The sequence below is a fragment of the Falco rusticolus genome, chromosome 4, assembly GCF_015220075.1.
Source record: "Falco rusticolus isolate bFalRus1 chromosome 4, bFalRus1.pri, whole genome shotgun sequence".
In the NCBI taxonomy this organism is placed as follows: Eukaryota; Metazoa; Chordata; class Aves; order Falconiformes; family Falconidae; genus Falco; species Falco rusticolus.
Window position 1 is genome coordinate 37,976,029 of NC_051190.1, and position 27,005 is coordinate 38,003,033.

Below are 27,005 nucleotides of genomic sequence, written 5' to 3' on the forward strand. Positions count from 1 at the left end.
ACGGCTGGAGGCACTGAGGTTTATTGGGGGGTTGGCCCCCCCGGCGGGGCCACCCTAGGGCCCATAGGTGTAGTCCCGGTCCCCGCTCTCCCAGGCCACCAGCTCATCCCGCTGGAACCAGAAGCCGATTTCCCGCTGGGCCGTCTCCACCGAGTCACTGGCATGGACCACGTTCCTGCACAGGAACCAGGAACGGGGACAGGGACAGTGCCATGGCTGCGGGGTCCCACCGCCGCCCCCACCACCCCCACCGCGCCCCTACCTGCTGACGTGCATGCTGAGGTCCCCCCGGATTGTGCCCGCCGCCGCTGCCGCCGAGTTGGTGTCCCCCACCATGGCCCGCGTGGACCTGACCACGTTGTAGCCCTCCCACACCTGCGGGACAGGGGACACCTAAGCCCCCCCGGTTCCACCCAGCCCCCCGAGCCCCCCCATCCCCCTGACCCTCCATCCCAGCCCCTCACCATGGCCACCAGCGGCCCCGAGGTCATGTAGGCGAGGAGCGCAGGGTAGAAGGGCTTCTGCCGCAGCTGCTGGTAGTGTTTGTCCAGGAGACCCTGATCCGCCTGATGGCAGCATGGGGTGACAGCAGCATCAGTACCCCCCTCTGGCACCCCCGAGCCGGCTGTAGGATGTGGGGTGCCCCAGGGGGGCGTGGGGCAGCTTGGCGGGGTGGCTACCTGAAGCATCTTCATGGCCACCAGCTTGAAGCCACGCCGCTCAAAGCGCTGGATGACGGTCCCCACCAGCCGCCGCTGCACCGCATCCGGCTTCACCAGCACCAGTGTCTTCTCCTGCAGCTCTGGGGGGGCTGAGTGGGGACGGAGGGGCCAGTGTCACTGCCAGGCATGGGTCACAGGTCACTGCCGGGTGTGGGACATGGGCACAGGTTGTGACAGCAGGACCCCAAGCTGTTCCTGGGGCACCACGGGTTGTGCTGGGTCCCGGTGGGCGAGCCTGTCCCCATCCCTGTCCCCATGCTGGTGCCATGTCCCCTGGGTGAGCTGTGCTCGCAGACTGGCAGGGTCCCAGCAGGGACCCCAGGGACACACTGCAAAGCCCTGACAGGTGGTGGGGACATGTCCACAGCTGGGAAACACCCTTCAACCCAGCGTGGGATGGGCTGGCTCTGGTTTGGCTGAGCACACCGCGCTGCCTTGTCCTGATGCCGGGGCTGCAGGTGCCACCCTGTGTGTCACTGCTCCTGCCCAGAAACAGGTGGGCACCAGCCCTGGCACAGCGTGGGTCCCTGGTCACAGCCCCACTGGTGGGGGAAGAAATCAAGCACCATGGGACAGCAGGGTCTGGCATAACTGTCACCCATGGCACAGCAACGTCTGGCACCACCGTCACCCGTGGCACTGTAGGATAGCAGGGTCTGGCATCGCTGTCATCCATGGCACAGCAGGGTCTGGCACCACCACCATCTGTGGCACCATGGGGCGGCAAGGTCTGGCACCACCGCCACCCCTTCACCCCACCACTGGCCCTGCAGAGCCACACCGCAGGAGGGGACACCATTCCCCAAGGGACCATGCGCCCTGTCTGCCAGAAGGACAGGGGACAGGAGAGAGCAGGCAGAGGGACACCCAGCTGGGGCATTTCGCTGCCAGCCACAGCCTTTGGGCTCCTGTCCCAGGCAGTGAGGCCAGGCTGGCACCAGTGCTGGCGGGGACAGGGTGGGATAAACACCCCCCGGAGCTCACCCACATCTCTGGGTGCTGCTGGGGTGGCCCGGCTTTGTCAGGCTCCCACCCGATCCCCCACAGGACAGCGCAGGGGTCCCCCCATCGCAGCCCTAGGGACACCAAACCCCTTGGGACATTCAGGATGGTGCTGGGGGAGCCACCAGCTCTGGCCTCCGCCCCGTCGGGGAGGAGACCCTGGTGCCCCCTCACACCACAGAGCAGCCAAGGACCCCATGAGCTGACGCCCTACCTGGGGGGGCTGCCCCCAGGATGGGGTTACTGGGTGCTGTGGGACTGAGGACAATGTGGGGCGACGATGGGGATGGGGGCCCCGAGGGACAGGACAGGCGGGATGGAGGGCAGGGTGGGGACGGGGGTAGGGTCCCTAGGGGCAGGATGAGGATGGGGGTGACAGGGTCCCCAGGACAGGCTAGGGAAGGGGCCGAGGGCTGAACAGGGATGGGGACAGGGTCCTCAGGGGCATGACAAGGATGGAAGAGACAGGGTCGCCAGGGCAGGCTGAGGAAAGGGACTGCATTCCAAGCACAAGGATGGGAACAGGCTGCCCAGGGGCAGGATGAGGATGGGGACAGGGTCCCCAGGAGCAGGTCAGGGAAAGGGCTGAGGGCAGTGCAGGGATGAGGACAGGGTCCCCGGGGGCAGGACGAGGATGGGGACAGGGTCCCGGGGTAGGGGGCCGGGCAGAGCCGTGTCTCACCGGAGCCGTAGCAGCGGGGCCCGGGGGGGCGGCTCGGGCCCGGCTGCCCCCGCAGCAGGCTCCGGGCCAGGCAGCGCCCCAGGGAGCCCATGGCGGGGCCGGCGGGTCGGAGTGGCCGCGGCGGGGCTCGGCCGCCCCGCGGGGGCTTTAAGGGCCCGGCCGGCCCGGGGCTGGGTCAGGCTTCCGTCCCTCCCCTTAAAGCAGCCGCCGGGACCGGGCGGCCGCCGCGCCTGCACGGAGCATCCCGGTACGGGGCAGCCCCAGCACGGAACAAACTCTCCCTTGGCGGGGCCGAGCCCCAAGAGCAGAGCGGGCACCCAGCCCCTGGGTGACCCCGACCCTGCCAAACCCCAGATGTACTCCATGTAGTCCAGGCGAGAAGAGCGCAGGGGTGAGCCCACACCAGCCCCAGCAGGTGCGCACGGGGAAGGGCTGGTGCCCTCCCCCCGGACACGGGGCTGCCCCAGACACATTGCGGGTGCTGGGAAGAGGGTGCAAGGCCCTGAGGGCAAAGCAGCACCTGCAACACTGCCCAGAGCCTGTCTGCGGTGAAGCATCGCTGAAGGCTGTGGGAAGCAGGGAAAGGGACGAGCCCTGTGCCCGCAGAGGTGACAGGGATGGAGGCGTCAGGGCCCCTTTCTTCACCCCAGCCTGCACCCAAGGAGGCAGAAATCCCAGGGGATTTACAAAGCAGCAACAGGCACAGCCCTGCGCACGGGAGCGCGGGATGCTCCTCTGTGCAGCATCGCTCCAGCTGAGATTCAAGTCCTCCTTAGGGTTGAGTTAATCCCACGAGGGAGCTGTGCCTGCTGCCAGGGGGCAGGGGCGGCCCTGCAGGCAGGGGTAGGGGGGCTTCAGGGTCTGCTCTGACCAGCCAGCCCCAGTCCCATGCTGGGAAATCACTCTGAGCTTCCCCCTACATCCCAAACTCCCAAGACACCTCTTGGGAGAGGAGCTTGACGCAAACATTGCTATTAAAATGTCTGCAAGTTCATGGAAAATCCTGGTCACTTCGAGCCTGTTCTCTGAACCTGTGATAATTCGAAGGAGCTGAGGCACACAAAGCATGGGGCTGCAGGGGCTGAGCCCAGCTCCAACTGTGCATCAAGCTCCTACATCCCCATCATCTCCCCTCCTGCCTCCCCAAGGTGCAGGGAATGGGGGTGGGGTGGCAGAGCCCCCGCACCAGCCACAGCCTGGAGGGAGATGGGGGCTCCCAGGACCCGCCGCGTTCAGCACAGCTGCAGAAACATCCCCCACAAGCACCCAGATTGATCAACAGCTCATGCAAAAATGGACATTTTACTGGTGACCCCCACCCAGCCCGGGGGCTGGAGGTGGGGAGAGGCCCCTCCCCAGTGCCCGCTGCACCAGGGTGCTGGCACAGAGGTGGGGGCTGCTCTGGGGAAGGTTAATGCAGCCCGATACACGCAAACCAGCCGCCCTTTGATATTTACCCGCTCCGGCAGAGGGCCGGGGTGCTGCCCCGTACAGCTTTTAGCACAAGGGGAGGCAGGCTGCAGCCGGGGCTTTGGTCACCTTCCAGCTGCTGCCCTTGGTCGAGGGATAAACAAGTACTTTCACCCTCTGTCCACCAAATATTTTGCAAGAAAGGGAAGCACCACCAGCCCCCGAGCACTGTGCCAGGAGGGGAGCTGGGCCAGGAACAGGTGAAATCCCCTTAGCCCACCTCTGAAGGAAGCCACAGCCAGGGTGCTTGGTGGAGGAGGCAGCAGACAGCTGTGTGATCGGGGTGGCACCACAGGAGGAGAGAGCAGCTCTGTGCACAGCTTTGGACCCCGCACTCTATTTTCATACGTTTAATTACCACCAGGAAAACCAAGGACTCAAAGTTTCAAGCACAGACTGACACTGTTACTCCAAGAGCTGGTGGCTTCAAACCGTGGGCTCCCAGTGCAGGTTCTGGCTGGCAGGGAGCGCAGCGCCTCTCGCCCACAGCGGGTCAGAGCTCTGCAGCCTGGTGGTAGATCATCACCCACCTTCACAGGTGTCTTCACACACTCTGCAGCAGAGAGCGGTTCACAGCCCCTCAGCTGCAAGGACTGGACCTGGCCGAGGCCTGTCCTCAGCAGGCTGGACTGATGCACACACAGCTTTCACCTCAAGCTGCTCACCGCAGGGTATGAAGCCCAAACATCGATCTCGGCCCAGTTCAGGCCTGCATGCAGGGCTCTGTCCATGCACAGGTTATCCAAACAGCATACATTATCTCCAAAGAGCAAACATGCACATCACAGGGTGTTTTTGACAAAACTGTAACTAAAGGAACCATGGAGCAAGTGCTTTTACACTCCAGCTCACCCTTGACACCTCCCAGCTGTCCACATGCAGCCATCTCACTCAAGTCCACATCCACAAATGTTTATGAGACCCTTTCTCCAGGTTTGCTGCCTTCATGGTGCTGCTCCCACTGTGCACCCTTCTGCAGCTGCCCTCGTAACCACCACAGCGAATTAAGAGCGTTTTAATGCTCTGTACTAGCTACCTGACTGGAGACTTCAGGGCAAAAACAAAAAAAATAAATCCTTCCCAGCTGCACAATCAGAAATTCACCAGCTCCACAAGATCCAGTTGTGTCTGGGGACTGGGATTTTAACCTCAGGCTCAGATGCCACTCCCAGGTCATTCTGGCCAGCAGCTGTCCTTCAGCTCAGGCCTCCTGTGATGCAACACCATGAACACTGGGAGATCTCTTCCTGCACGCAGCTCTTGATAATCCAGACCACTGTCTGCTGGAGGGAATACACGGATCACCACAACAGGCCACAGAAAACACCAGGGAACACAGATGGGAAATACAGTGAGGGGAGAGGAAGCCAACGCTGCTCTGCACTAGTTCAGCACAGCACCTTTCAGGAGCTGTGGGGCTTGCTGGGAGCCTGGACAGGGCACTGGTACAGGCACCACATGCACCCGCGGCCAGTCTTGTCTGATCATGAGGAAAGGCTGCAATTGCTGCCTGCATCGCAAAATGCATTTTCATCTATTAGAATGGCTTGGTGACAGGCCTACAAGGAAACTAAAACAAGTTATAAGTTATTTAAAACAACAAAGTAAGCACTTTATTTCCATTAAGCATGTTGTTTTAGTATCACAATGGAATGATGAGAAAACGTTTAAAAAAAACCCCAAAAAGTCTCTAATCCCCACAAACAGCAGGGAGGTTTTCAAGGCAATTTAAAAACAAAGGGAGTGACAGACGTGCCAAAACAGTCCCAACATCATGAGACTCCTCCTCTGAGAGCTGGGCAGGGGCAGGAAGGTGGAATGACACGAAGGTACGAATGTCTGAAGTAGTCTTTGGCGCTTCTGCCTCATGTTTGATACGTACATGATCTCTCAAGACAACTCCACAGAAATCTCCAGACGCAACAAAGTGCTACGTTAGTAGAACCAAACCCCGGCGAGAGGACTTTCCGTACAGTTGAGATGCCCTGCGGTTGGGCGTTAAGACACATCCTGCAGACAGTGCTGACTCCAGCTGGGGGCCTTTGGGTTGGGAGAGAAAAAAAGGAAGCGTGGTGCGTGAATCCAAGAAGATGTGCCCATGTGCAAGACCCCACGTCCTGCAGTACTGACAAAATCCAGGGAGGAGAGAATGTGGTGGCAAAACGAAATATGGATCCGTTCCCTACAGTGATCAAAACACGAGTCCAGTGCAGTAACTATAGTTTCACAGTTCCAGGGGGCAAACTGTCATTGCAGAGTCTGTAGTAACGCAGGTCATTCACCAGTCTGTGCACATTCTGGGTAAACGATGGCAGATCCTGGAAAAGATCAAACAACATGTACTGCAAACAGAGTAATGCCTACAAGTACTGTCTTATGGCAGGGAACAGGAACCCACAGGGCCAAACGTGCATTTTCATACATGAGAAAAGACAGACCCCTTCCTCCAGAGCCTGATCCCAGGAAAAGCGAGTTTCTGCAGCCCACATACAGGGAGCAGAGACTGCTCCGGAGCTGCTCCACGCAGAGAGCTGACTGCGGAGATCTGGGCTCTGTTCACAGCACTGCCTTCCCGGTGTGCAGTCAGGCACTACATGAGTGGTCAACAACACGGCCATCTGCAACGGCAACTGCCCACTGCATCCCTGCCAAGGCTCCTGGGTGCCACATACCCCATAACAAGGGCTGATTACTTGAAGAGCAATTGCCTTCTGCAGCCTGGTGATTCTCTCAAGGCTCCTTTCCTACCCTTAATCTTGGTCTCAAATCCCCATCGTCTCCCACAGGAGAGGAAGCACTCAATAGACAAGCAACCTTCAGCAGATGGAAGCCACAACCTGCTGCACTGCCATGATGTTCCACAGGGAGGTTACAGGCCCTCCCATTTGCTTCACATGCACAGGAGAGGTTTGAAAGAATTGTGAGCCACTGCAGCTACCCTGCTGTTGTCTTCACTGTAACCCTCAAACATCTGGCCAGCATCTGGAGCGAGATTTTGGCAAGGATCCAAGTATCCCACTCTAGAAAATGTCAGTCTACCCCTATGAAAACTTCCTCCAGGAAACATTCTCCCCAACACCCACAGCATTCGGCAGTCTGAGAGATGAGATGGCAGTTCTGTGACCTACAGTGAAAAAACCCTGGCTAGGCACTGCTGAGTAGGGAAGTGTTTGGAACAAAAGGTACTGCCTCAAAAAACTGTCCCCGAGACGCTCAAGGCTGCCTGCCAGCATGTACTAGGAGAAAAACTGCGCATCCTGAGAATACGGAGACGCTGCTGCAGCATTTCCCCTTCTTACCCTGTCCATTTTGAAATTCCTTCCCAGCACGTTTTTCTGGTTCGAGTCCACACCATCACAACTGGCCAGGAACTCAGGGAGAAAGGCTGAGTAGAAGCCATCAAAGTCCACTGAGGCCATGTTGTAGGTGGCAATGCCGATCTCCTCCTGCAACAGGTCATGCGACTTGTGGACAAGCACCTGAAGTAGCACATTCACAAACTGGAACAGCATGGTTGTCCGGAAGATCTTCTGCACAGTGAGAGAACACATAATTAGGAGTCTTCACACCAGCAATCCTCCCACAGGAGAGCCCACAGCAGCCAGCACGTTGCTTCAGAAGTACAAATTCATCAAGGTCAGACCAGGCGTGGCTGCACAGAGCCACTCCAATACCATCAGCTTCTAAGCTATCAGTGAGGTCTGCAAACTCTTGCAAGCACAGAGATAATTTTCCAAGCCAAGTGAAGATCACAAATGGCTACAATAAGCTAGATTAATACCAGCTTTAAAGTTAACAGTGAATTTGGCCACACTTACCTCATGCATCTGACCCAAATTTTCAGCAAAACAGCATCAAATCCCATTCAAACTCCAGCCAGTTTTAGCCCTACACAGTGTTCCTCAAAGCCAGGGAATCTGGCTAGCTGCCCGACAGCCTGCAACAGGCAGCTGTTAACATGATGGGCTGTCCTTCAGTTGTGAGCACAGATGCGAGCCCAAAGGCTCTGCTTTCACAGGGCAAGACCCTGGATTTCAACTTTAATCCTTCATGACAGCAGCTAACAGGTCTAGAGACAACCACCTGGCAGTGATGTGACTAAGTCCTGGACGCCCTGCTGCTGGCCTGGATAAAAGTGCTAGAGGGACTCAGCCACTGTCCCACTAACAACCCCAGTTTCTACCTCCTCAGACAAACTGTGCTGTCACTGTGTGAGCCCTCTGCCTTCCCTCACCGTCACAGGAGGGAACACATAAAGGCTTTGCTTTGCCTGACCGGAGTTGGGATCCCTCCCATGCCCACCGCAGCGGTAGCAAGGTGGTGGTAACACCCTCTTGAAAGTATCTGGATCACGGCAACCAACCAAAGGCTACGGCATAAAAGCTCCCAAATCCTGACCTTCAGTTTCCGAGTAGTTTAAAACAAGCCTCAGAACAGCACCGCGCACAGTGGTCAGCCAGGACCCACCTTGTGGTACAGCTTCTGCTTGGTGTTCAGCGTCTCCAAGTAGAAGAGGTTCTGCTTGAACAGGTGAATGTCAGGTTGCAGGAAGGACTGGCCAAATGCCTACAGACAAAGCAGGATGGAAGGAAGGGGACCAATATTACAATGAGTATCAGACCCGGCAGGCAAAACACCACCATCTTCAACCTGACACCAGAACAAACCCCTGGGAGCCTTTGCTGCTTCTCAGCACAGCAAACAAACAAGACAGGCAGGTGTTTTAAGTCAACCGTGCTGCTGCCAGGCCCACGGGAATGAAGACACTTTGGTGGAAACATGGCCATATCCTTGCAGAACAGTCACTAAGCTGGGTCTGGTGAGAACAGGTGGGCCAAGCTCGTACTGAAGCGGAACACAGATGCTGAGCACAGCTCCCTCGGCAGGCAGCGTTCTTGTGAAGGATTTGGCTGTTTCTCAGGGAGGCTACCTATGGTCACACGGCAAGCATGAACAAAACCAGAACACACACACACAAAGTTTGGTCTCGATCCAAGTCAAAAGACCAAAGTGACTGGCAGATGCACTTAACACATTACTGCACTAAATTAGAAAGAAGTTAGAGCTGGGAGGCTGACCTGGGCAGTAAAGAAGCAGTAAAGAGATCAGGAACAAAATTTGCTGGACCCTGCTGAACTAGTCTGGTGGGCCTGCACCGACTTGGTGATGAAATATCTTTTACACCCTGAGTGCCTCAAAGACTACAGATGATGCAGGCAGATGAGTAAGTTCTGTACAGAGACAGGCAGCAGAATTTTAACAGTTGCTGCTTCAAGGCACCACGCGCAGAACAGTTTATTCCCCCGTACCAGCCATTTATTGTTAAATGAACAAAACCAGCCCAAGTCCCTTCAAGACCGAGCTATTTCTGGACTGAGATCTCTGGTGCAAACCATCGCATAAACTATACTAATATCCTCAACACAAAACACACTGGCTGTGTGGAGAGCACTTACAGAACGTTAAATAAGAGTTTTGTATCAAAACAACAGGAGGCCAAGTCGTAAAATAAGCCATGCAGTATTGCCAACCAGCCTGAAGTCAATACTGAGATTACCACATAAATATCTTCCAAAACATGGCACTTGGGTAAGTTTGGAAGTGTCACATTACCACAGGTGAAAGATCCTTGCGCAGCCCTGCACCAGGACCAGCTTGGGCCTCATTCACATCAAAGGATGCCAAGACAAGGAAAGGCCAGAGGGCAACACCGATGCAGTTTATGTTAGTGCAAGAGCAGCCTCTTCGCTCATGTATCAGAAGGGACGCAGCCTCCACAAGCACTCCATGATGGGGCAGCTCTGCAAAAAGTCCTCCCACCTGAAGTCTAAGCACATGGCCCTTGCTCCCTCGGAGGAACAAGCTCTACCCTGAGGCTGCAGAAAGTGGCACAAGTGCACTTCTGTTTACGCTGACACGGGCTGGAGGTGAAGGTCCCCACACCAGGTACTCCAACAGCACATTAGGAGGCTGATTTTTTTTCTGATTTTACTTTAAGTTGCACTGCCTGCTTTGGGGACAGTTTTTACACCTAGGAACTGCAGACGAACTCATATGGCCAACTCGGACTTAAGTAACATGTGGAATACAGTCTGTTGTTTTTAAAAATTCAAATTCCCCAATCTGAGAAGATTGGTGCTGGCCCTGTGTACGTGCTGGCACACTGCCTCTGCCTTCTTCATTCCCCAGGCCAAAAGCCTACAGGGTATCACCCCACTGACCCTCTTCCACCAGATCTGATGGTACAGCATAGAACAAGTCCATATAAACCAAAAGACATCTTGGTCTCAGAAGAACTTCCCTTCATTGACGATTTGTCCTAGTGCCAACCACAAGACTTGTAACAGAAGTAAGTGGGTCAGCATCAGTAATAATATTTTTAGGTCCAGATGCAGGATGAGGCGTGGAAAGGCATTAACATTCCTTCCTCAGTGCTTGCTTCCCTGTGCAGTGAGGCACTGTGCCTTGTGAGCACATCAGCAAGACCGCTCTGCAAGTACTTCAGTTTTCAGCGGTTCCTGAAGGCAAGACCTCACTCAAGACACGGTCTAGCCCCCACCAGCCACGTTTAATGCACTGCCACAAGTAGTGCAGGGTCCATGGCAGAAACGGCTCTGGACAACCACAGGAATAGCTGAGTTACCTGCATAATGGCACTGAACTGCGCTTCGTTCTCCATCTGCTCTTCTGCTACTCCTCTTTGGACACTAGCCAACACACTGGATTTGAAGAAGTACCGCCAATTATGGTGGAGGACCCGGAAAAGCAGCTCAAACAACTCTGCTTTCACATCAGGAGATGAGCGCTAGGAGGAGAGCGGAAGAAATAATTCAAAGCAGGCTGCTGTGCTGGAATCCCACTCACTCCCTGGATCCCACTGCTAGCAGCACCCTGCCAGGTGGCCACCCAGGGCAGCGCTTTGTGGCCAAAGTACCAGAGCATCGAAGCATTTCCTCCTAAGGAAGGCACCACACTCGGCAGCTGCTGGATCATGCCAAGAATTCACCGCCAAGTTTTGAGTTTTACCTCCTGCTTTGAGCACATCTGTAATTTTAGCCTCTCTTGACAATTCCTGACAAAACCTTCCACCCACACTGCTTCCAGTCCCTACTGACTAGTCACCCAGCTTTGCCACCACAGGGACTGACATTTACAGCTCCTGGAAAGCAAAAGGCTTCATGCCTTCCCTTCCCATCTCCCCCTTCCCTCACCTCGTGTGAGAACAGCCCTACCTCTGCAATGATGGGGTAGACCTGCTCCATGCACAGTGAGATGACACTGGGTAGAAAAGGCTTGAATACTTGGCCTGGCTCTTGTACCACCACTTGCAGTATTTTCAGAAACTTCTCCACCACCCGACAGCCAGTGCTGCCCTCATGGAGGATGCTCTCTGCTAACTGCTCCCTACGACAAAAACAGTTATTGCATAGGAATCTTCCCACAGATCTGCATGCTTAGCTGATTTACAGAAGAGCAGGTAGCGCCTCTGAACTGCCTCAGTTAATACAGACCAAGAAAGTTAACCCCCCCCAAAAAAGGGTTTGGACTGAGGATTGATGACATGCACACCCACCCTGCCCCCAACAAAAGCTTGGGTGATAGTGGCAATTCCAGGGTCTGGTTCAGTATCACACACTTCCAGAAAATCCGTGGGAGAGCTGAAATTGCACGAAGGCATGTAGGATTGATGCACATGGGCTGGGTCATTTCAAACTTGGAAGCATTTTCCTCGGATTTAGTCCTGAGACACTACAGAAGTCTGGACACAAAGGGATTGGAAAGACCATACTCCTCAGGGGCAGCAATCTGTTGTGTGAGCAGCTAAGCTAAATCATCCTGAGGGATAAGAAAGAAGTGACTGACGTGGGACAATACCTGGTGAACATGTTTAGGAAGGTCTGTATGATCTGCTCTGTGAAAGGCACTCCCATCTGCACCCGCAGTCCTTGAAACAGCGTGAGGAAGAAGCTCAGCATCTCATCTGTCACATCTAAGATGAGAACAGGAAAGCAGAAAGAACGTGTTAAGGTAACATTCAAGTACATCCGTAAGTCTTTTATGTGAGATTTACTCCTCCTGTACAAGGAATCCCGTTTACTCTTGGAAATTTAGCAGCAGGGTTGCCATTAGAAACTAAAACCAACAGCCAGTACTGCAGGGCTTAAAGATTGTTCATCCTTTTCTGAAAACCACTAGGGATGACTAGTACAGGCAGCACCAAGCAGCTCAGAACATATATGGTACCATCAGCAAGGCCCTCAGTCTGGCCTGCCTTCACAGAGCACCTGGAGAAAGCTCTGGCCATGGCCCAGGCTGATCTCCAGTTGCTCACTGCTCGTACAGGGTTAACAGGAAATACGAGGAAAATCCAGAACAGCTATGCAGCTTGTGGAGGGGGGCTAGCAGACAAAATCCAGCTTCTTTTCTTTTGGCAGGAACTGAAAAGACCCTTCTAACTTCAGAAATCATCTTCAGCACACGATTATGTGGTTAGCTGATCAATACACCTAATTCTTCATCCGTCCCAACATGCTTTAAGTAACCCCAGTAAACTGAAGCTGCTCAACTCTTTCATACAGCCTTTTATAGCCAATAAATAGCAATGGCATGAGGCCGCTAGCCTGTTCTGAAGGCAACAGTTCACCGGAGTCACAGCATCAGCTTGCTGTCTTGGATCCTCTCTGCATTTCAACTTTGTTTTGCTTCCCCCATGCCCGCTTCACTGAGAAAATCTCACCTAGCTCCAAAAGTTTTCCTGGAACACCTTGCTCCTCATGAGAGAAGCTGCTGTAGTCCTGGGCATTCGAGCTACCCCGATGTGAAACAAAATGTAGGTTGCTGGCCAGAAGATTGCCAAGCATCAGTCGTGGTTACATCTCAGGAGCTCTTCCTTTACAGGGGAAAACCCCACCCCACATTATTTGACCTCATCTGATCAGATCTGCCCCTCTTTGTCTTCAAGCTTCTGGAGAGAACGTAGGTGGCAAATGTAGCCAGACAGGGTATTTTAAAGCTTTTTCTGTGCTCAGGATCAGCTCCATTTTGTTTCCTTGCTGAACACAGCACAGGGCACCTCCACCTTCTGGAAGTGTGACAAACCTTCAAGCCTGTATCCCAGTGGCAGAGGAGATCTCCCTTTCCTGTTCCAATTCAAGCCCAGCCCACCCAGAAGTACAGACTGACATCACACTTTGGCACAGCGAGCTCACACACGTCACATGAACGCCACCACAATTCTACGCTGATGGACTTTGGATGTTATCAGTAGGTCATAAAGCTACTCACAGCATTAAAGCCTGTCCTATGGTTATACCTGACTGATGAATGAAAGCTGGGAAGAGGGCTAGTGAGACCTGCACGGATTCTTGCAGCGACTGATAACAGATCTGTCGAGACTTGGTGGATTCTCCAGAGATACTTTCTACAATATCTTCTAGAACACTGAGCGTCTGATGGATGATCACTTTGGCTGCAAAGTAAGAGAGGTGATACTTCCTGCATGTGTTAAAACTACTTGGAGGCAAGAAACAAAGTCAAGTTCACACGCAGTAACTAAAACAACCCACAAGGCAGCACGTACAGCAAAACCAGGCTGGGAGTCAAAAATGTTCCCAAGTCTGTGTTCACATTTTAAACATTTAAACAGGTTCAGGCTACCCGCTTTCTTAAATTATACAGGTTTACTGCCCTACAGATGCACCCACTGCTCAACTACTCAGGCGCAGAGGCTGAGAGGAGCTGTAAACAGTATTATTCACAATATGCTAATGCTAAAAAAACACTAGCCAAGAAGAAAGCAGCACATGACGACAGCAAAATATACTGCAGCTTTCTATTTCTGAAAGCAACAACTGGAGTGATACGCAGTCACCGTATAAGCTAACCCAAACGCTGGGAGAACTTAACTGGCTCAGTTCAACCCCTGTGAGCAGTCTGCGGATATTCTCCTCGAGAGAGGTAAGCCACCCTCTCCCGAGCTGCCTCCCTGCACAAAGCTGACCAACATGTCAGGTTTGTCAGCAGCTGTGACACTGCATACTTCTAAACAATTTTTACAGCGATTCTCAAAAAAACCCCCACACCCCACCACCCCACACCCAAAAGCAGTCCCAAAACATTCACAAACTGCCAAAGGTCCCTGGACCCCACCAGTTCAGGGCTCTCCTATATATATAAAACCTTACAGTACTTCCCAAGTCTGGGAGAAATTCTTAAGTTTTTATAACCAGAATCTTCATTAACCCTGCCTCCAGTCAATGTTTCTAACACTACACCATCCCAGCATTAGGCTGTTTAATATTCCTAATGCAATCACTGCTATTCAAAGTCATCACAAACTTGATCCCACCTTCCCTGCATGACTGAGGAAGACAGTACTTAGATGGAAGAGTTTACAGGCAACCTGGGGTGAGATGGCCCTTTATAGACCCACAGGAAAAGGGTCTCAAAGAAAAAAAAAAAGAAAGAAAATACAAATTGCTCCTTTCCGGTCCTCCCCATACACTAAATGGGGGTTTTCAGCCAAAATAATTATTGGAAAATCAGCTTAATGATGCCTATCAGCAGTTTGCACTGCAACTGTCAGAAGACAGCAGACACCAAGAAACTCGGTACTTACTGTCCTCCAGCTGCACTTTCCTCTGTGGCATGATGGCATTGGATTTTAGTTGGCGGTATTCCCTCGTGAGGGCAGAGATTAGGCTGGCGTGGTTGGTGGAGCGAACTGCCCACTGCTGTTCACTCTCCGGAAGATTTGGCCAGGGCAGCAACAATACGTTTGACAGTGCTCTGCACACCAAAACCTGGGCCTAGAGACATGAAACAGAGACAAAGTTTTACCATGTTGGCAATTCAATTTTTGCTACAGCACAACCCTAGAGTGAAGTAACATTTTACAGCTGTCCAAGGCATCAGCAGCACTCACTGTCTGATGGAAGAGCTCAAGTGAAAACTAGCAGCTCTGCAAGGTAAGAGAGAATCAAAGCTCCATGACTTCAGGGCTGGAACCAGCTCCCAGCTCCATCAGCCCTTCCCTGCACTGGGAGGTCTCTCTTCTTCATATTCATAAAAACAAAGGCGATACCTTGTCTGGTTTATATACTAAGCCTCTGTGCTTGTACAACATTTTATGCCTCCATGCCAGCACACAGTACAACCACACCCCAGCCTCCACTGTGGCTTTTCAGTACTTCAGTAACAAACACTAACCTGGAGTATGTGGAATGCTAACAGAAGTTTCACAGGAAACTTTTTCTGTATGTCAGAATCAACATGCCTGTACTGTAAAGATGATACAGAATCAGGGACTGTGTCAGCAAATGAGAAAGGAGTAAGATTTAAGAGGTGTAATTGTGTTTTTTCCATATGCTATTGCTTGAAATAATCATCACTGACAAACCGTACCACTTTGATTCCTGGATATCCACAGTAGCGATGACTGCTGTCCCCATTATTTTTTTTTTATTTTATTTTTTTTGTTGTACCTTGCTACAGTAAGAACTGAGGCAGAGCTTCCCAAGGACACCTCCTCAACACTGTTCGTGTTTGAGACAAATCACCTTATCAGGAAGCCGCTGAGTAGAAGTGTCTGTGATCCTGTTGAACACCTTCTGTACTGCTGGGATGCTGATCAGGAACACGGGTCGCACTGTGGTGGCTAAAGAGACTAGCAGGTGGCACGCAGACAGCAGCAGCTTCTCCTGCACCTGGAAGAGAGGGTGGTCAGGCTGCCCAGTAACACCACCACACAGAACTGTTCCATGCCACACCAGCATTTAGACAGCACACCGAGCTGCCATTGAAGGGTTTTTGCAAGCAAGATTGTTTACAGTATTTATTTGCCAGTCGGAGCACAGGTCAGTTCCCTTAATACTGTCCAAGAGAGATTTCCCTGCTTTCAAGCCATAAAATCTTTAGACTTTTATGCCTGTAAATTGCTTAGTCTCATATTAGCTTGAACCGTGGTGCTATTTAGAATTGCTCTGGGTCTCGCCCCACATGAGACTTGTGCTGTGGCTCTGGAAGACAGCCATCCAGCACTCTGACCGATTCACTTCAAGAGCCACAGCATGGGGGGCCAGAGCAGTTAAACGCCTGGACACACCAGCACTGCCACCTGAGGGTCTCCTGCTCTAGGTGGAAGCCTAGCCCCAGCCCAGCACTGACGAAGGTACCTTAGAGCTGATGAGGGGGGTGATTGCCTCCAGAGCGGTGGAGACGAGAGAGATGAACTGCTCCGGGTTCTGGCGGTGAACTTCACTGTAGAACTGTGCGAGCCAGTGTGCGTAGGCCTGCAGTGCTGCCAGGGACTGAGCGTGGCTGCGGAGGAGCAGAGCAAGGGTAAGATACACACACGCGATAAAAGGTACAATAGGCAGAGTAGCTGCAGAAGGGCGCAAGTCCTGAGCATGGTGGGTAGTTTTGACAGCGTACAGAGAAAGAATATTGGCATTGTCAGACAAAGCTGGCAGTTTTTTCATTAAAAATTGTTTACTGCTATATTTTTTGTCCTGTACCCTGTACATTTAAGGTACATTTAAAGGGGTGCTGTAACTGGACTCACCCACTGAGCAACAGTAACTAAGCCAAAGGTATGAACTGATACGGTCAAGTTATAAGCAACAGGTAGGTTGACTATATACTTTTGGCGCAGTGCCCTGTTAAGATATTTGAGTGAGGACATTTCTTTGGGACTACACAGACAGGGCTCCTCCAAATGCTTGGATAACATTCCTTCGTTAGGCTAGCATTAGGAAGTGGATCCTAGGTTTCTTCAGGGACATTGGACAAAGAAAAGGATGAAAATCTCTCACTAACAGATCGTGGAAAAAACCTCCCGAATTATTTTAAAGCAGAAAAGAAAATAAACCATTAAAAGAACATCATCTGGGTTAAAACTCTGGGCCAGTAACTTGGGATTATTAGGAGAAATTCAGGGAACTACATGGTGAGATCTAGTGGGGGTTGTTTCAAGGAGCCACTATACATGAATTGCAAACTAGAACAAGCACCTGACATGTTCAAAAGGACAACCTTAAAATCTGCTCACAAAACGCCAGCTGGCAGGGAACGGGTTGGTACTACGCAGCCATAAGAATAGAAGGTCTCTAAAAGGCTGTCAGAACGGTGTTCTATGACTAGCAGCATCAAGATTTCACACTTAATGTCAACGTCTGGATCGAAGGCATTAATTTGTTTCAGAAATGGGCTTGCATAGCTAGAAGGCGTACATTTGTCTTGGATGCCAAGAACTTGAAACCCTGTACTTGGAAAAGCATCTTTTACCTGAGCCATACATAAATCTGACTTTGGTAGCAAAAAAAAAAATAAAATAATCCATAAACTGGAACTACATGCCGACAGTGGATCCATTTCTTATAAAACACACTATTGTAACACTTACTTCATCATTTCATTACAATGCAAAAGGACTAAGCTTTTACGGCCATTAGTACAGGGTAGAGTAACAGTTTGCTTTTAGAGCTAGTATAATGAGCATTTTTATTTCTCATCACAAATGTATTTTTCTTTATATCTTAAATAATCTGAGCACATCAATTTGAGGAAACAGCGGTCCAAAATGCCGGCAGCAGCCTTGGCCTTCCACAGTTAAAAGAAGGTGCCCTCCTGGTTAGCTAGCACTCACCGGAGAGATGCACTTTTCAGAAGATTTGCTAAACAAGTGGTTACAGCACCAGACTGAGGACATCTAACTCTTCTTCCACCCCGTGTAGGGTAGCTACCAAATCTGGATACAATCATTTGCAGCCCATCACATACTCACACATCAATAAGGTCAGGCTTCAATACGGATGGTACTGCAGTTTCGATGTTGTACAGTTTAATCTGGGATCCATATAGCGTTACTTTTACCAACCTGGAAGTGCAGAGGGACTCTTAAGATGGATACACACATGTACAAATCCACTCAAACATCCTATCTGAATGCAGCTCTTTGCAAGCCTGTGCCAATATTCAGCTAATACGTAGACAAGATTTAGACCGTTGAGCTGAAAATAATTTAGAGCCTATTCCACTGTTTGTGATAAGATGAACTAAATATGATGTTCCTGCATGGAAGTGAAAAAGGATAACCAAGGCAGCTGTGCAAAGCCCTGAAATTCTGTAATTTTCAACTATGTGCTATTTAAGTTTCTTGGAGGGGAAGAATCAAATGATGCCTGCCTTTCAGTTTTCACAAGCCTTTTCATTTAGGAAAATAGATTTTGGTGATTTAGCTTTGAGATACAATTCCGAAGTAATCAAACTTTACATCTCATTTCATTGCATCACAAATGCAGATGCTGGAAAACAAGTATGTCAATCTTTTCAAGTGACTGGTTTTATTTAATCCCTCCTATAAGTTATTTCTTTCCTTAAGCATTTAGAAAGCCATCTGGGAAACTTAGCACTGATGAATGTAACAATTAAGGTTCTAGCCACTGAGTCTTCGTATCTCAGTTTAACCATGACAAGGGGAGGCAGAAAGAAACCTTGGTTTTCACACTCACTGCAGTGGTGACAATTGCGCCTTGTCCTGGTAAGGGGACAGCAAACTCCCTCTCCCACACCTACCTCTCCACCACTGTAAGAGCATCATTGAACCTGGCAGCAAACACATCCCCAATGAAGTATTCTGCTAAACGACCAACGGCTTGCAGCAAGGAGCTCAGGTCCCTCAAGGAGCAGTGCAAACGGCGGCAATCATTCTCTGCAGTGATGTTCAGCCTGTGACCTGAAATGACATTATGTTTCATTAGCAATGAAGCCAAAAGACCTAAGAGTAAATAATCACTTGTGCTAATAGTCACCGGCTAAGAGCCTAGCAGTCTGAAAACTCATACTTTAAAAACCTCGTGCAAGAACAAACACATAACCTTGTGACTAATAAATACAGCTCCTTGGGATGGGAAACCTAATTACAAAGCTACAGGAAATTCAAAGTTTATTCTAATTACATTACAAGCATTCTTCTTAAATTAGCTCTGCAGTGGGTCAACAGTTCAAATCGCAGCACTGTCAAGTGACTGAAATACTCAAACTGGGTAAGACAAGTCCAACTGTTCCAACTGCTACACTTCAAATTCCTCTTTGAAGGCTGAAACAGATGGTACCAACTATTTCAGCCTTTTTACACATTTATTTTCTTCTATTTGGTATTAATACCTACAAAAACAGAAGCCTTTCTGGATATCTGTTAACATCAACAGCAATCCCAGCTCTGCGGAGAAGGCTGCTGCCCAGCCTCCCTCTGCCGGCTAGAGTGCAATAAGCATTCCAGCGGCAGAAGCATATTGGGAACAATTTGCTCGTGATGTGAAGCACAGTTATTTGCTTTCATATCTCTCAGATACAAGAAACTTACCGAAAACTACATTTGCCAGTCTTATTACCTATGCAGTTGTCCTACCTCTCAGTTGTGTATACCTCTTCTCCCAACATTCCAGACCCTTTTTAGTAAAAACGTAAACATGCTCTCCAACAGCACGTTTCAAAGAGATTCTGGGGTTTTTTCCCCACTGTCCATATTTAATCTTGGATTAAGCTTTCAGCAACAAGCTTATCATTTTGTACCATGGGTACACCAGCATCCTACCACCCGGTTTTGAATCCGCAGCTGCATTGGAGCTGGTACTCCTGATCCCTCAGCTAAACAGCCAGTCCACAACAGCTTCTAATACAGATTGTAGCTACAGCATTAAAAACATACATATTGCTTATCCTAGGCCTGAAACGGTCCTAAAATTCGAAGCATTTTTTCCTGAACTATCTATACAACCATCGCCATTCTGTCATGTATAGCAGTGCTGAAGATTTAACAGATTGCTTGCCTGGTCATACCAGAAAACTCAAATCTAACCTCGGCTACAATCTTCCCTCATACAGATCTCACTGCTACTGCTTCACTTATTTCTCAGGAAGGAGCAACAAAGCTCTGCTCATACTTCTTATTCAGTTGAGAGCACCGGTATATTTGTAAACTACTTCATACACGAAGGCTCCTCAAACGGCAGCTAGCTAAGTCTTCAGAAACTACTACTGCATTCTAAATAGTTCATCTCGGCATTGACTCACAATAGTTTTAATTAAAGCCTAAATGAGAATGCTGCTATGGTAGCAAATTCACACCAGATCTGAGCCCAAAGCAAACAGAAGCACAATCTTTTTTTAACTAAGTTTTAGTTGGAGGAAAAAAGTAACCATTATCCATCCACATTACCGTAGTATTTGATGGTGCATACCTGTTCTTAACACATATGGTATCTTCATTTCAATTACTAGGAACAAGGGAAAAAACACACCAATAACAAAAATAAATTGCATTATTAGATCTTTGTCTGCTATTGGAGTCTAACTGCTGAGCCATTAGACACTGTACATGGTTTCAGATCCTCAATGGAATACAGAAAAAGCAATACCAAAGCAGGTTTAGAGTATTTTTACAATCAGCTATTCAAAGAGTGAGGACCACAATGCTGGACAGTGGTTATTACCTGTCCCTGAAGTGACTACAAACTGCTGGAGTCCCAGATACACTTCCAAGTTATCCTGCAGAACTGGAAACTAGAAGAGACAAGAAACAAGCATGATTTTGGGGCTTGGCAGATGGTTAACACCCAACTACCAATTACTTCGTTAGAACAGTTTTTGTATTTTTCCCTTAGTGCCTTCAAAAAGATGTTTGGAGAAAAGGCAGGTTGCTAGGTTCTGGGCTGATCCTGTACGCCACTGCTTCTCGTGTCTTGCTAGCTCTCACAAAGACAAGGATCACCACCCTGAAGGCACTTCTCTGTGGTAGCTCTCCTTTTCCCACAAATACCAGCAATCAGCTTAACAAGGTAACAGTCTGGCAAGTGTGATGGCACAGCACACTGCCACCGTGACTATACAGATGGATGTATAACCCAGCCCAAACAGAGCAGAGGAAAGGCAGAGCCTGTGCTACATCCACCTGCATACCCCTAAGCATCAGCTTCTCAAAAGGCAGCTACCAAAATATTATTCAAAGAAAGAAATTGAGTTCAGTGCCTCTAACAGAGTACAGATGGGAAGCACTGCAGAACTCTGCCAGCAAGCTGCATCAAGAACAGCTGAAGCCCCACAGGGAAAACAGCCAAGGGAGTGACCACCATCATCATCACACATCCTGGTTGGGGAACAGAGCATTAGCCTAACCACATCATTCAGGACCGACAGCAAACATGCCTGGTCCTGGTGATACGCCAGCTGAGCAACAGGTTACGCTACCATGGGGGAGTGCATCGCACGCACAGACTAGGAAGCCATCTAAGCAGCTTTCAGCCAGCCAAGGTACTTCAGTGATCTTTATTAAGGGCTTATTTGTGCTGTACCTGAATACATTTGTATACCTACGGGACAAAACTGCACACTGACCTTTTCCGTGTAGGCATTCCACCAGAAAGAATGGTCTCCAACACTTTCAGTCAGGCATAGTTCTACTTAATTTCTATTGGCAAAATTCACCGCATTTGAGGTGGTTGGTTTTACGGAAGTTCACTCATCCATCAGCAGAACGAACTGCAGCCTTTCATTGTCCAGCATGGGACAGACTAATGGCAGCTGCTGTACATTGTTTTAATTATTTGCTACTGATAGACTAGCCATGGCATTCCATTCAACAGCACTGCATACTGCTGTGAAAAGCACCTGAAACTGCTTGCGCATCTCCCAGATTAGCCAGTACACAAGAAGGAACTAACGCAGGGCTCAAGAAAGCACTCGCTATCAAGTTTCTAACATGCTATGCCTAATTAACAGTTGAGTGTCTTTATCTTGTTTTTGAAATAGTTATACAGTCTCCCTCATGTTAACATGTTACTTCAAGGAAGCCACACGCTCTCCACCATATGACCCATATGCTCGCTGCGCTCACTGGAACAGCTGCTCCATTTTTTGCCTCTCGCTGATTCACACCACACAACCACGCTGCACAGCAACTTCTACTTTCACATGAGGACTGTTTTGTTCACGGCTTCAGAGTTTCTAGTAATAGGCTTCTAGTGCTTAGCTCAGCCAGAAAGTTTCTTAAATAAAAATATCTATGAAAAAAAGCAGTTCAGGTCAGGCATCTTCTGCCTCTGCAGCAGGTCAATCTTCTCTGCTTCTGGGGAATACGGTTCAGAGGTCTAGGTGTGCGGTATCTCCAGTAGAATTAACAGCCTTGCTTTGAGATCCCCCTGCTATTACTTGCCTTTCTTCTCATCTGGCAAAAAGGCACTGACTACTCTGAATTTCAGACTCCACTGGCTTTACTGCCTCGAGATCTCCTCTTCAAAAATCATTATAATGCTACAAGCCCAGACCACTTTTACACTACAGATTCCAGCAACAGCAGCGGCACCAGCTGGAGAGAAGTACTTATCTATGTTTATCAGATATAATTCCCAATTGTCCAAGGCACTCTTCAGCATTTATATCCAGCCTTTCATTTAAACAGAAGATTTCACTCTCCTTAAAACCCTAATAATGACACTCTCATCCATCCAATTCACAGCGCTGCCTCCCAGTATAAAGGCCAAGATAAACAGCAGGGAAGGATTGCTGCCAAATGTTTATACTTTGAGAGATGGGAATTTCTAAAGAGCTTACTGTCCAGCAAGTAGGACTCATGCTCACCAAAGTACTCTCTTCAAAACACACCAAGAAATTTGACAGAGCCAAAACCCAAAGGTTTTTCCTTCAATTTCTGGTCTCCCCTTGCCAAGGTTTTGCATCAAAAACCAAAATTTCCCTACTTTTTTGGCACTGTGGGCCCTATCAAACAGCTTGCATCAAACTCCAGCAGTCGGTGCTCATTTAACACTGCATTTTTGGTCTGGATAACTACTTACTAGTGTGGAGAAGGCGTGAGTTGGCAAGAGCTCCATGACTTTTGCAACCACTTCCAAGCTCTGGCGCAAGTACCGCTGCCACTCGGTTTGCTGCTATGGGAAGAAACACCAAGGTAAGCACAGCACATCCTGAGGGAAACACAGCTTTTGGTAGACTAGCAGGTCTTAACTGATGCTTGGGATTAGTTCTGGACAGAGCTTAGCTTTTGCAGACACCCAGACAGTGAAGAGGTACTGGTCTTACGATTCTCACCTGCTGCTAGACATCCGATAGAGAAAAATTTTGGCAACCCATGCTTTAGGCATGCATACGTATGTTTCCCTGGAGTGATAAGGCACAAGCATTCACTCCTAAAGCACAGTTACTGCTCAGTTGACAAGCATCTGTTATGCAGAACAACCCGCCTTTCCAGTGCTCCAGCCACATCTGTTTTGGCCACCTACTCCACTTTTACATTTATCAGTATTGAGATGATGTTTACCAATGACGACTTAGGAGAAACAAGCTTAAACAAAAGCACCAACAATATACACTGCTCAAAGCTTTTGTCTTAGAGATATTTCAGCACTTAAATTCCAAGCAACCAGACATGGACACCTAATGCCTCTGATAACCAGAATGTAAGGATCTGTATTTTTTCAGTGTGACTTTAAGTATATTTTTTTCAAAAGTATTTCAAGCTGCTTTAAACCTCAAACCCCACACAGAATGGGGCAAAGAAGCAGCTGTCTAGCTTATACACCAAAGTACAAGCTTTGAGAAAGACATTCCAGGTGTTACCAGTGCAAGAGTTAATATCTGGTCCTGCAGCTGCCCTTGTTCAACTCTGCTCCTTACATCATCATCCAGTGTCTCGTCATCCAGCTCCTCCAGTTGTGCCTGGTTATACCTGAACTGGATTCGATTCAACACCTCTGTCAGCAACAGAACCAAGGCATCTTCGTACCTACGACCACGGAGAAGACAGGGCAGGAGTGTGATAAAGCAATTCTGCAGAGGTGGTTGTGCCCACAGCCCTTCCAGAGAAGGAGATACATAAACCAGAAGACAGTTTAAAGCGGGCTGCTGCAAAGAGCCTGCAGCACAGCTTTACAGGTTTGTTGAGGAAACACCAAGCAGATCCTGGGATTAAGAGTATCATGTCATTTCAGGTCACAAGCTACTTGCAACGAGAGCGCCTTGGTAATATCTGATATCCCTCTACCTCTGAAAGGGAAAGGGAGAGCTGTTAGCAATAGAAGCAGCCCCAGAGTTCAAAACGGGAAAGGCAGGAGCAGCTTGCCAGGAATAACAGCAACGTACACAAATGGGAGGCACCAAGAGCCTCTTGCTGCTTAAGCTGCTCCTCAGCAGCCTGTCTGGTGCTCTGCTTTTTGGGCAGTGAATGAGGAACAGATGAAACGGGACAGAGTTATTGCTGCCTGCCTCAAAAGGGGGCCTCCCCCAAGGCTATGTGTTCTGCCATCTTCTTTCCCTATACTGTTGGTCAAAGAATTCAAGCCCTTGTCCTCTGAGACAAAGCCAGCACTTTTTCTACTTGTATTATAACACTAAAGACATGTTACTGAAAGATATCTTTTCATCTCTCGCAGCTATGAAGCTGGCACAGAGCACAGAAGACCCTCCTTCTCACTGATCACATAATAATAATGCCAAGTTGCAAAATTAGGACAGAGCCACCTGAGCACACAATCATTCCTGTGACAAAACACCAAAGTTTGGGGGTTTTGGTTTGACTGTTTTAAAACCATCCTTTCTCAAAACTGCTGGGGTCTGCTGCAAAAAATCACGCTCTCTTCTAGGGGAGATCAGGCTGGAAAATTAGGCATTAAGCACACACTAGCAGAGATTCAGAGCATGATGCAAGACTACTCGGCTGTGTCACTAGCTAAGCAGCTGAAAGCTCTGTGCAAGGTGGCTGAACTACCATCTTTTCCTGTAGTCAGATGACGTAATTCTGGATTTGGCAATTTATCCAGCAGTAAAAGTTGTAATGTGTACAAAATGCAAAGTTCATAAACCACAGAACAGGAAACTTCATCAGTGCTCCTGCGGTGTAACCACTCCCGGACTGTCAAACTGCAGTGTTTATGCATCTGAGAGCATGCAGGAAGCTGTAGCTGTCAAAGCTGTCACTAAGGACAGGTAGTTCTGGCAAAACAGTGCGAGCTTCAACCACTTATATGCTTTTTTTAAATTTGTTTATAGTCTGACACATCTTCAAGAGACAGCTATTGTTTCAGTTTTCTCCATAACAAACTGTTTGACACAACGATAACACACATTACGTGTACATTAGCCAGACGAAGAGGCGGAGCAGAACACCAAAGCAGAATTCAATGGCATTAGGCAGAGAGCAGTAAATTAGGAACAAACTATAACAAAGTTCAAAAGCAAATACCTACTACTTGAGAAATTAAAACCACACAGCTCCCATGCTGGAAAGGAAGAGAGCTGCCTGGTGTAAGCTAGTTCCTCATTTGTGCTTTGTGGTTATGACGCCAGGCTGTCTTTCAAAAAAACAGCCTCTTGTATTTAGTGTACTCAAGGGAAAGCAGCTTCCTTCTGCACTTAGCAGAATATAACATGGCACAAGGCATGGCGCTTTTAAGCCTCCAAAACTTTACAAGATACTGGTATGTTCACCAGATTTTTAAACTGGCAGCAAAGGGACTTTTCTCAAGAGAGCCACCCATTTCAGGATACGGCACCTGCAAAGGAAGAGCTGCCAACCACCGTTGCAATTCATACACACAACTAGCATCAGAGGTAACCAAGTGGAACTTTTAACTTCCAGTCTCATCGATACTTCTCAGAAACACATCCTCCACTTAAACAGGGATGTTAAAAACCTAATTAAAAAGATTTTTTTTCCCCAATTCATTCATTAGTTGTATGAGCTGTCTGAACACTTACTAGGCAACTTGCTCTCATCTCCTCCTCTAATATGTGCTAAAGTGTGCTCTAAAATTTGCTAAAATGTGTTACAATTCTATTTTAGACTGCAAAGCTTTCTTCCTCTGGCTGCTATGTTCGCACACAACATATGTATGTGACAGGTTTTTCTACCCTAACTTGCTCAGTTTGAATTCTTTTGAATGAGTGTGAAACATTGAAGTTTACACTTTTTATACTTTAAGAAAAAGAAAGGACTCAGCTACAGGTGAAGTTGGAGTAACCGACAGCTTATTTCTCACAGTCCTTCCATGGTGACCTTGAAGTCTCTTTGCAACTGTCACATCCTCGCAGCTTCCCGACTACTTACCTACTGAGTACTGCTTCTTTGTCTGCCAGGCGACTTTTAATTTTGCTAGTCAGATAGTCCAAGAAGAGTGTCCAGATGTCTAAGCAAGAAAAGTAGCCTTCATGGGTAGGCTGAAATACACCAAAATTCACAATGAGTATCACAAGCTATGGCAAGATTGATTTCACACAATGAAAATACGAATTAGCATGCACCTCACTCCACAGGAAGAACTTGCTTTATTGAAAAATCTCTGGGAGGTCACTGGAGAGATTTATAGCTGTCAAAAGATGAGCCAGAGCTTTTGCACAAGGGGAGGAACCCAGGAATTACAAGGTTGGTCTCAGTGTTAACCCATCTCATGGCTCACATCAGCTTCTAGCATTTTATAAACCTGCTTCTGTATTATTCGCCTGTGGGGGTATATAGGGCTGAGTTGCACTGTGACAGCTCCTGCAGCAGGGTAATACCTACCAAAAGCCACAGGCTTGGGTTTTTTTAATACTAAAACTAAAAGTTCAAGGAAAGCCTCCAATACAGTAAAAGCAGCAACTTCATGAGAAAGAAGCATCCCCAAACACAAAACAAGCAAGCTAGAGAGATTCTTCTAGACAACATAATCCATTCCAAGGACTAGCAAAAAAATGAAAGCAGAAGCAGAGTTAAACATCAGAGAAGTGGTTCTTGCAAGGTAACTACACGTGACCCCGTCCCCAAATAAATCAAAGAGCACATTAAGTCATTTCCAAGTTCCCAGCACTACTGGGCAAGTGTTAGACAAGTTAATTGCTTTTTTCTGGGCCAACTTTAGGTATCAATTTCACTGGGGAAAACAAGCTGGCCTTGCTGTACAGGACAACAAAACAGAGGAAAGACAGAGGAAAAATGATGTCACAGGGCCGTACCTGATGAAAAGTGTATTTGAACAACAGTGCCAGAAACTCAACCACGGGGAACTGGGAGTAGGATTCAATTCTTCGCAGGTGGACACTCACAAAGAGACGGAGAAAATCCGTAAACTTCTCAATGTAGC

General features: G+C 49.0%; 2 protein-coding genes across 8 annotated transcripts in view; both read right to left on the minus strand.

Moving 5' to 3' along the window:
- Positions 1-5: 5 nt before the first annotated feature.
- Positions 6-2,537, minus strand: NME4 (NME/NM23 nucleoside diphosphate kinase 4). 2 transcript variants are annotated; one of them, XM_037386027.1, is made up of 5 exons: positions 2,407-2,537; positions 681-811; positions 465-566; positions 263-375; positions 6-175 (listed from the first exon to the last, which is right to left on the minus strand). In XM_037386027.1, exons 1-5 carry the CDS (start codon positions 2,495-2,497, stop codon positions 55-57), a joined length of 558 nt encoding a protein of 185 aa, XP_037241924.1. In that variant the 5' UTR covers positions 2,498-2,537; the 3' UTR covers positions 6-54. The 2 variants fall into 2 exon arrangements, with proteins under 2 accessions (XP_037241924.1, XP_037241923.1); XM_037386026.1 differs by having other exon boundaries at positions 263-393.
- A 2,919-nt stretch (positions 2,538-5,456) lies between these two features.
- Positions 5,457-27,005, minus strand: part of XPO6 (exportin 6) — a 55,599-nt gene continuing 34,050 nt past the window's right edge. For 2 of the 6 annotated variants that reach the window (XM_037382988.1, XM_037382986.1), the window contains 17 exons: positions 26,878-27,004; positions 25,994-26,103; positions 23,566-23,674; positions 22,728-22,817; positions 20,370-20,439; positions 18,451-18,610; positions 17,660-17,752; positions 16,050-16,194; positions 15,435-15,581; positions 14,495-14,684; positions 13,190-13,345; positions 11,752-11,866; positions 11,109-11,280; positions 10,520-10,681; positions 8,344-8,442; positions 7,176-7,406; positions 5,457-6,194 (listed from right to left, as the gene is read on the minus strand). In XM_037382988.1, the coding sequence (XP_037238885.1) occupies positions 6,093-6,194; positions 7,176-7,406; positions 8,344-8,442; positions 10,520-10,681; positions 11,109-11,280; positions 11,752-11,866; positions 13,190-13,345; positions 14,495-14,684; positions 15,435-15,581; positions 16,050-16,194; positions 17,660-17,752; positions 18,451-18,610; positions 20,370-20,439; positions 22,728-22,817; positions 23,566-23,674; positions 25,994-26,103; positions 26,878-27,004 (2,278 nt within the window). In that variant the 3' untranslated portion in view covers positions 5,457-6,092. Of the gene's footprint in view, positions 6,195-7,175; positions 7,407-8,343; positions 8,443-10,519; positions 10,682-11,108; positions 11,281-11,751; positions 11,867-13,189; positions 13,346-14,494; positions 14,685-15,434; positions 15,582-16,049; positions 16,195-17,659; positions 17,753-18,450; positions 18,611-20,369; positions 20,440-22,727; positions 22,821-23,508; positions 23,675-25,993; positions 26,104-26,877; position 27,005 lie in introns of all 6 variants that reach the window. The other 4 variants (XM_037382987.1, XM_037382985.1, XM_037382984.1 and 1 more) reach the window with 2 other exon arrangements.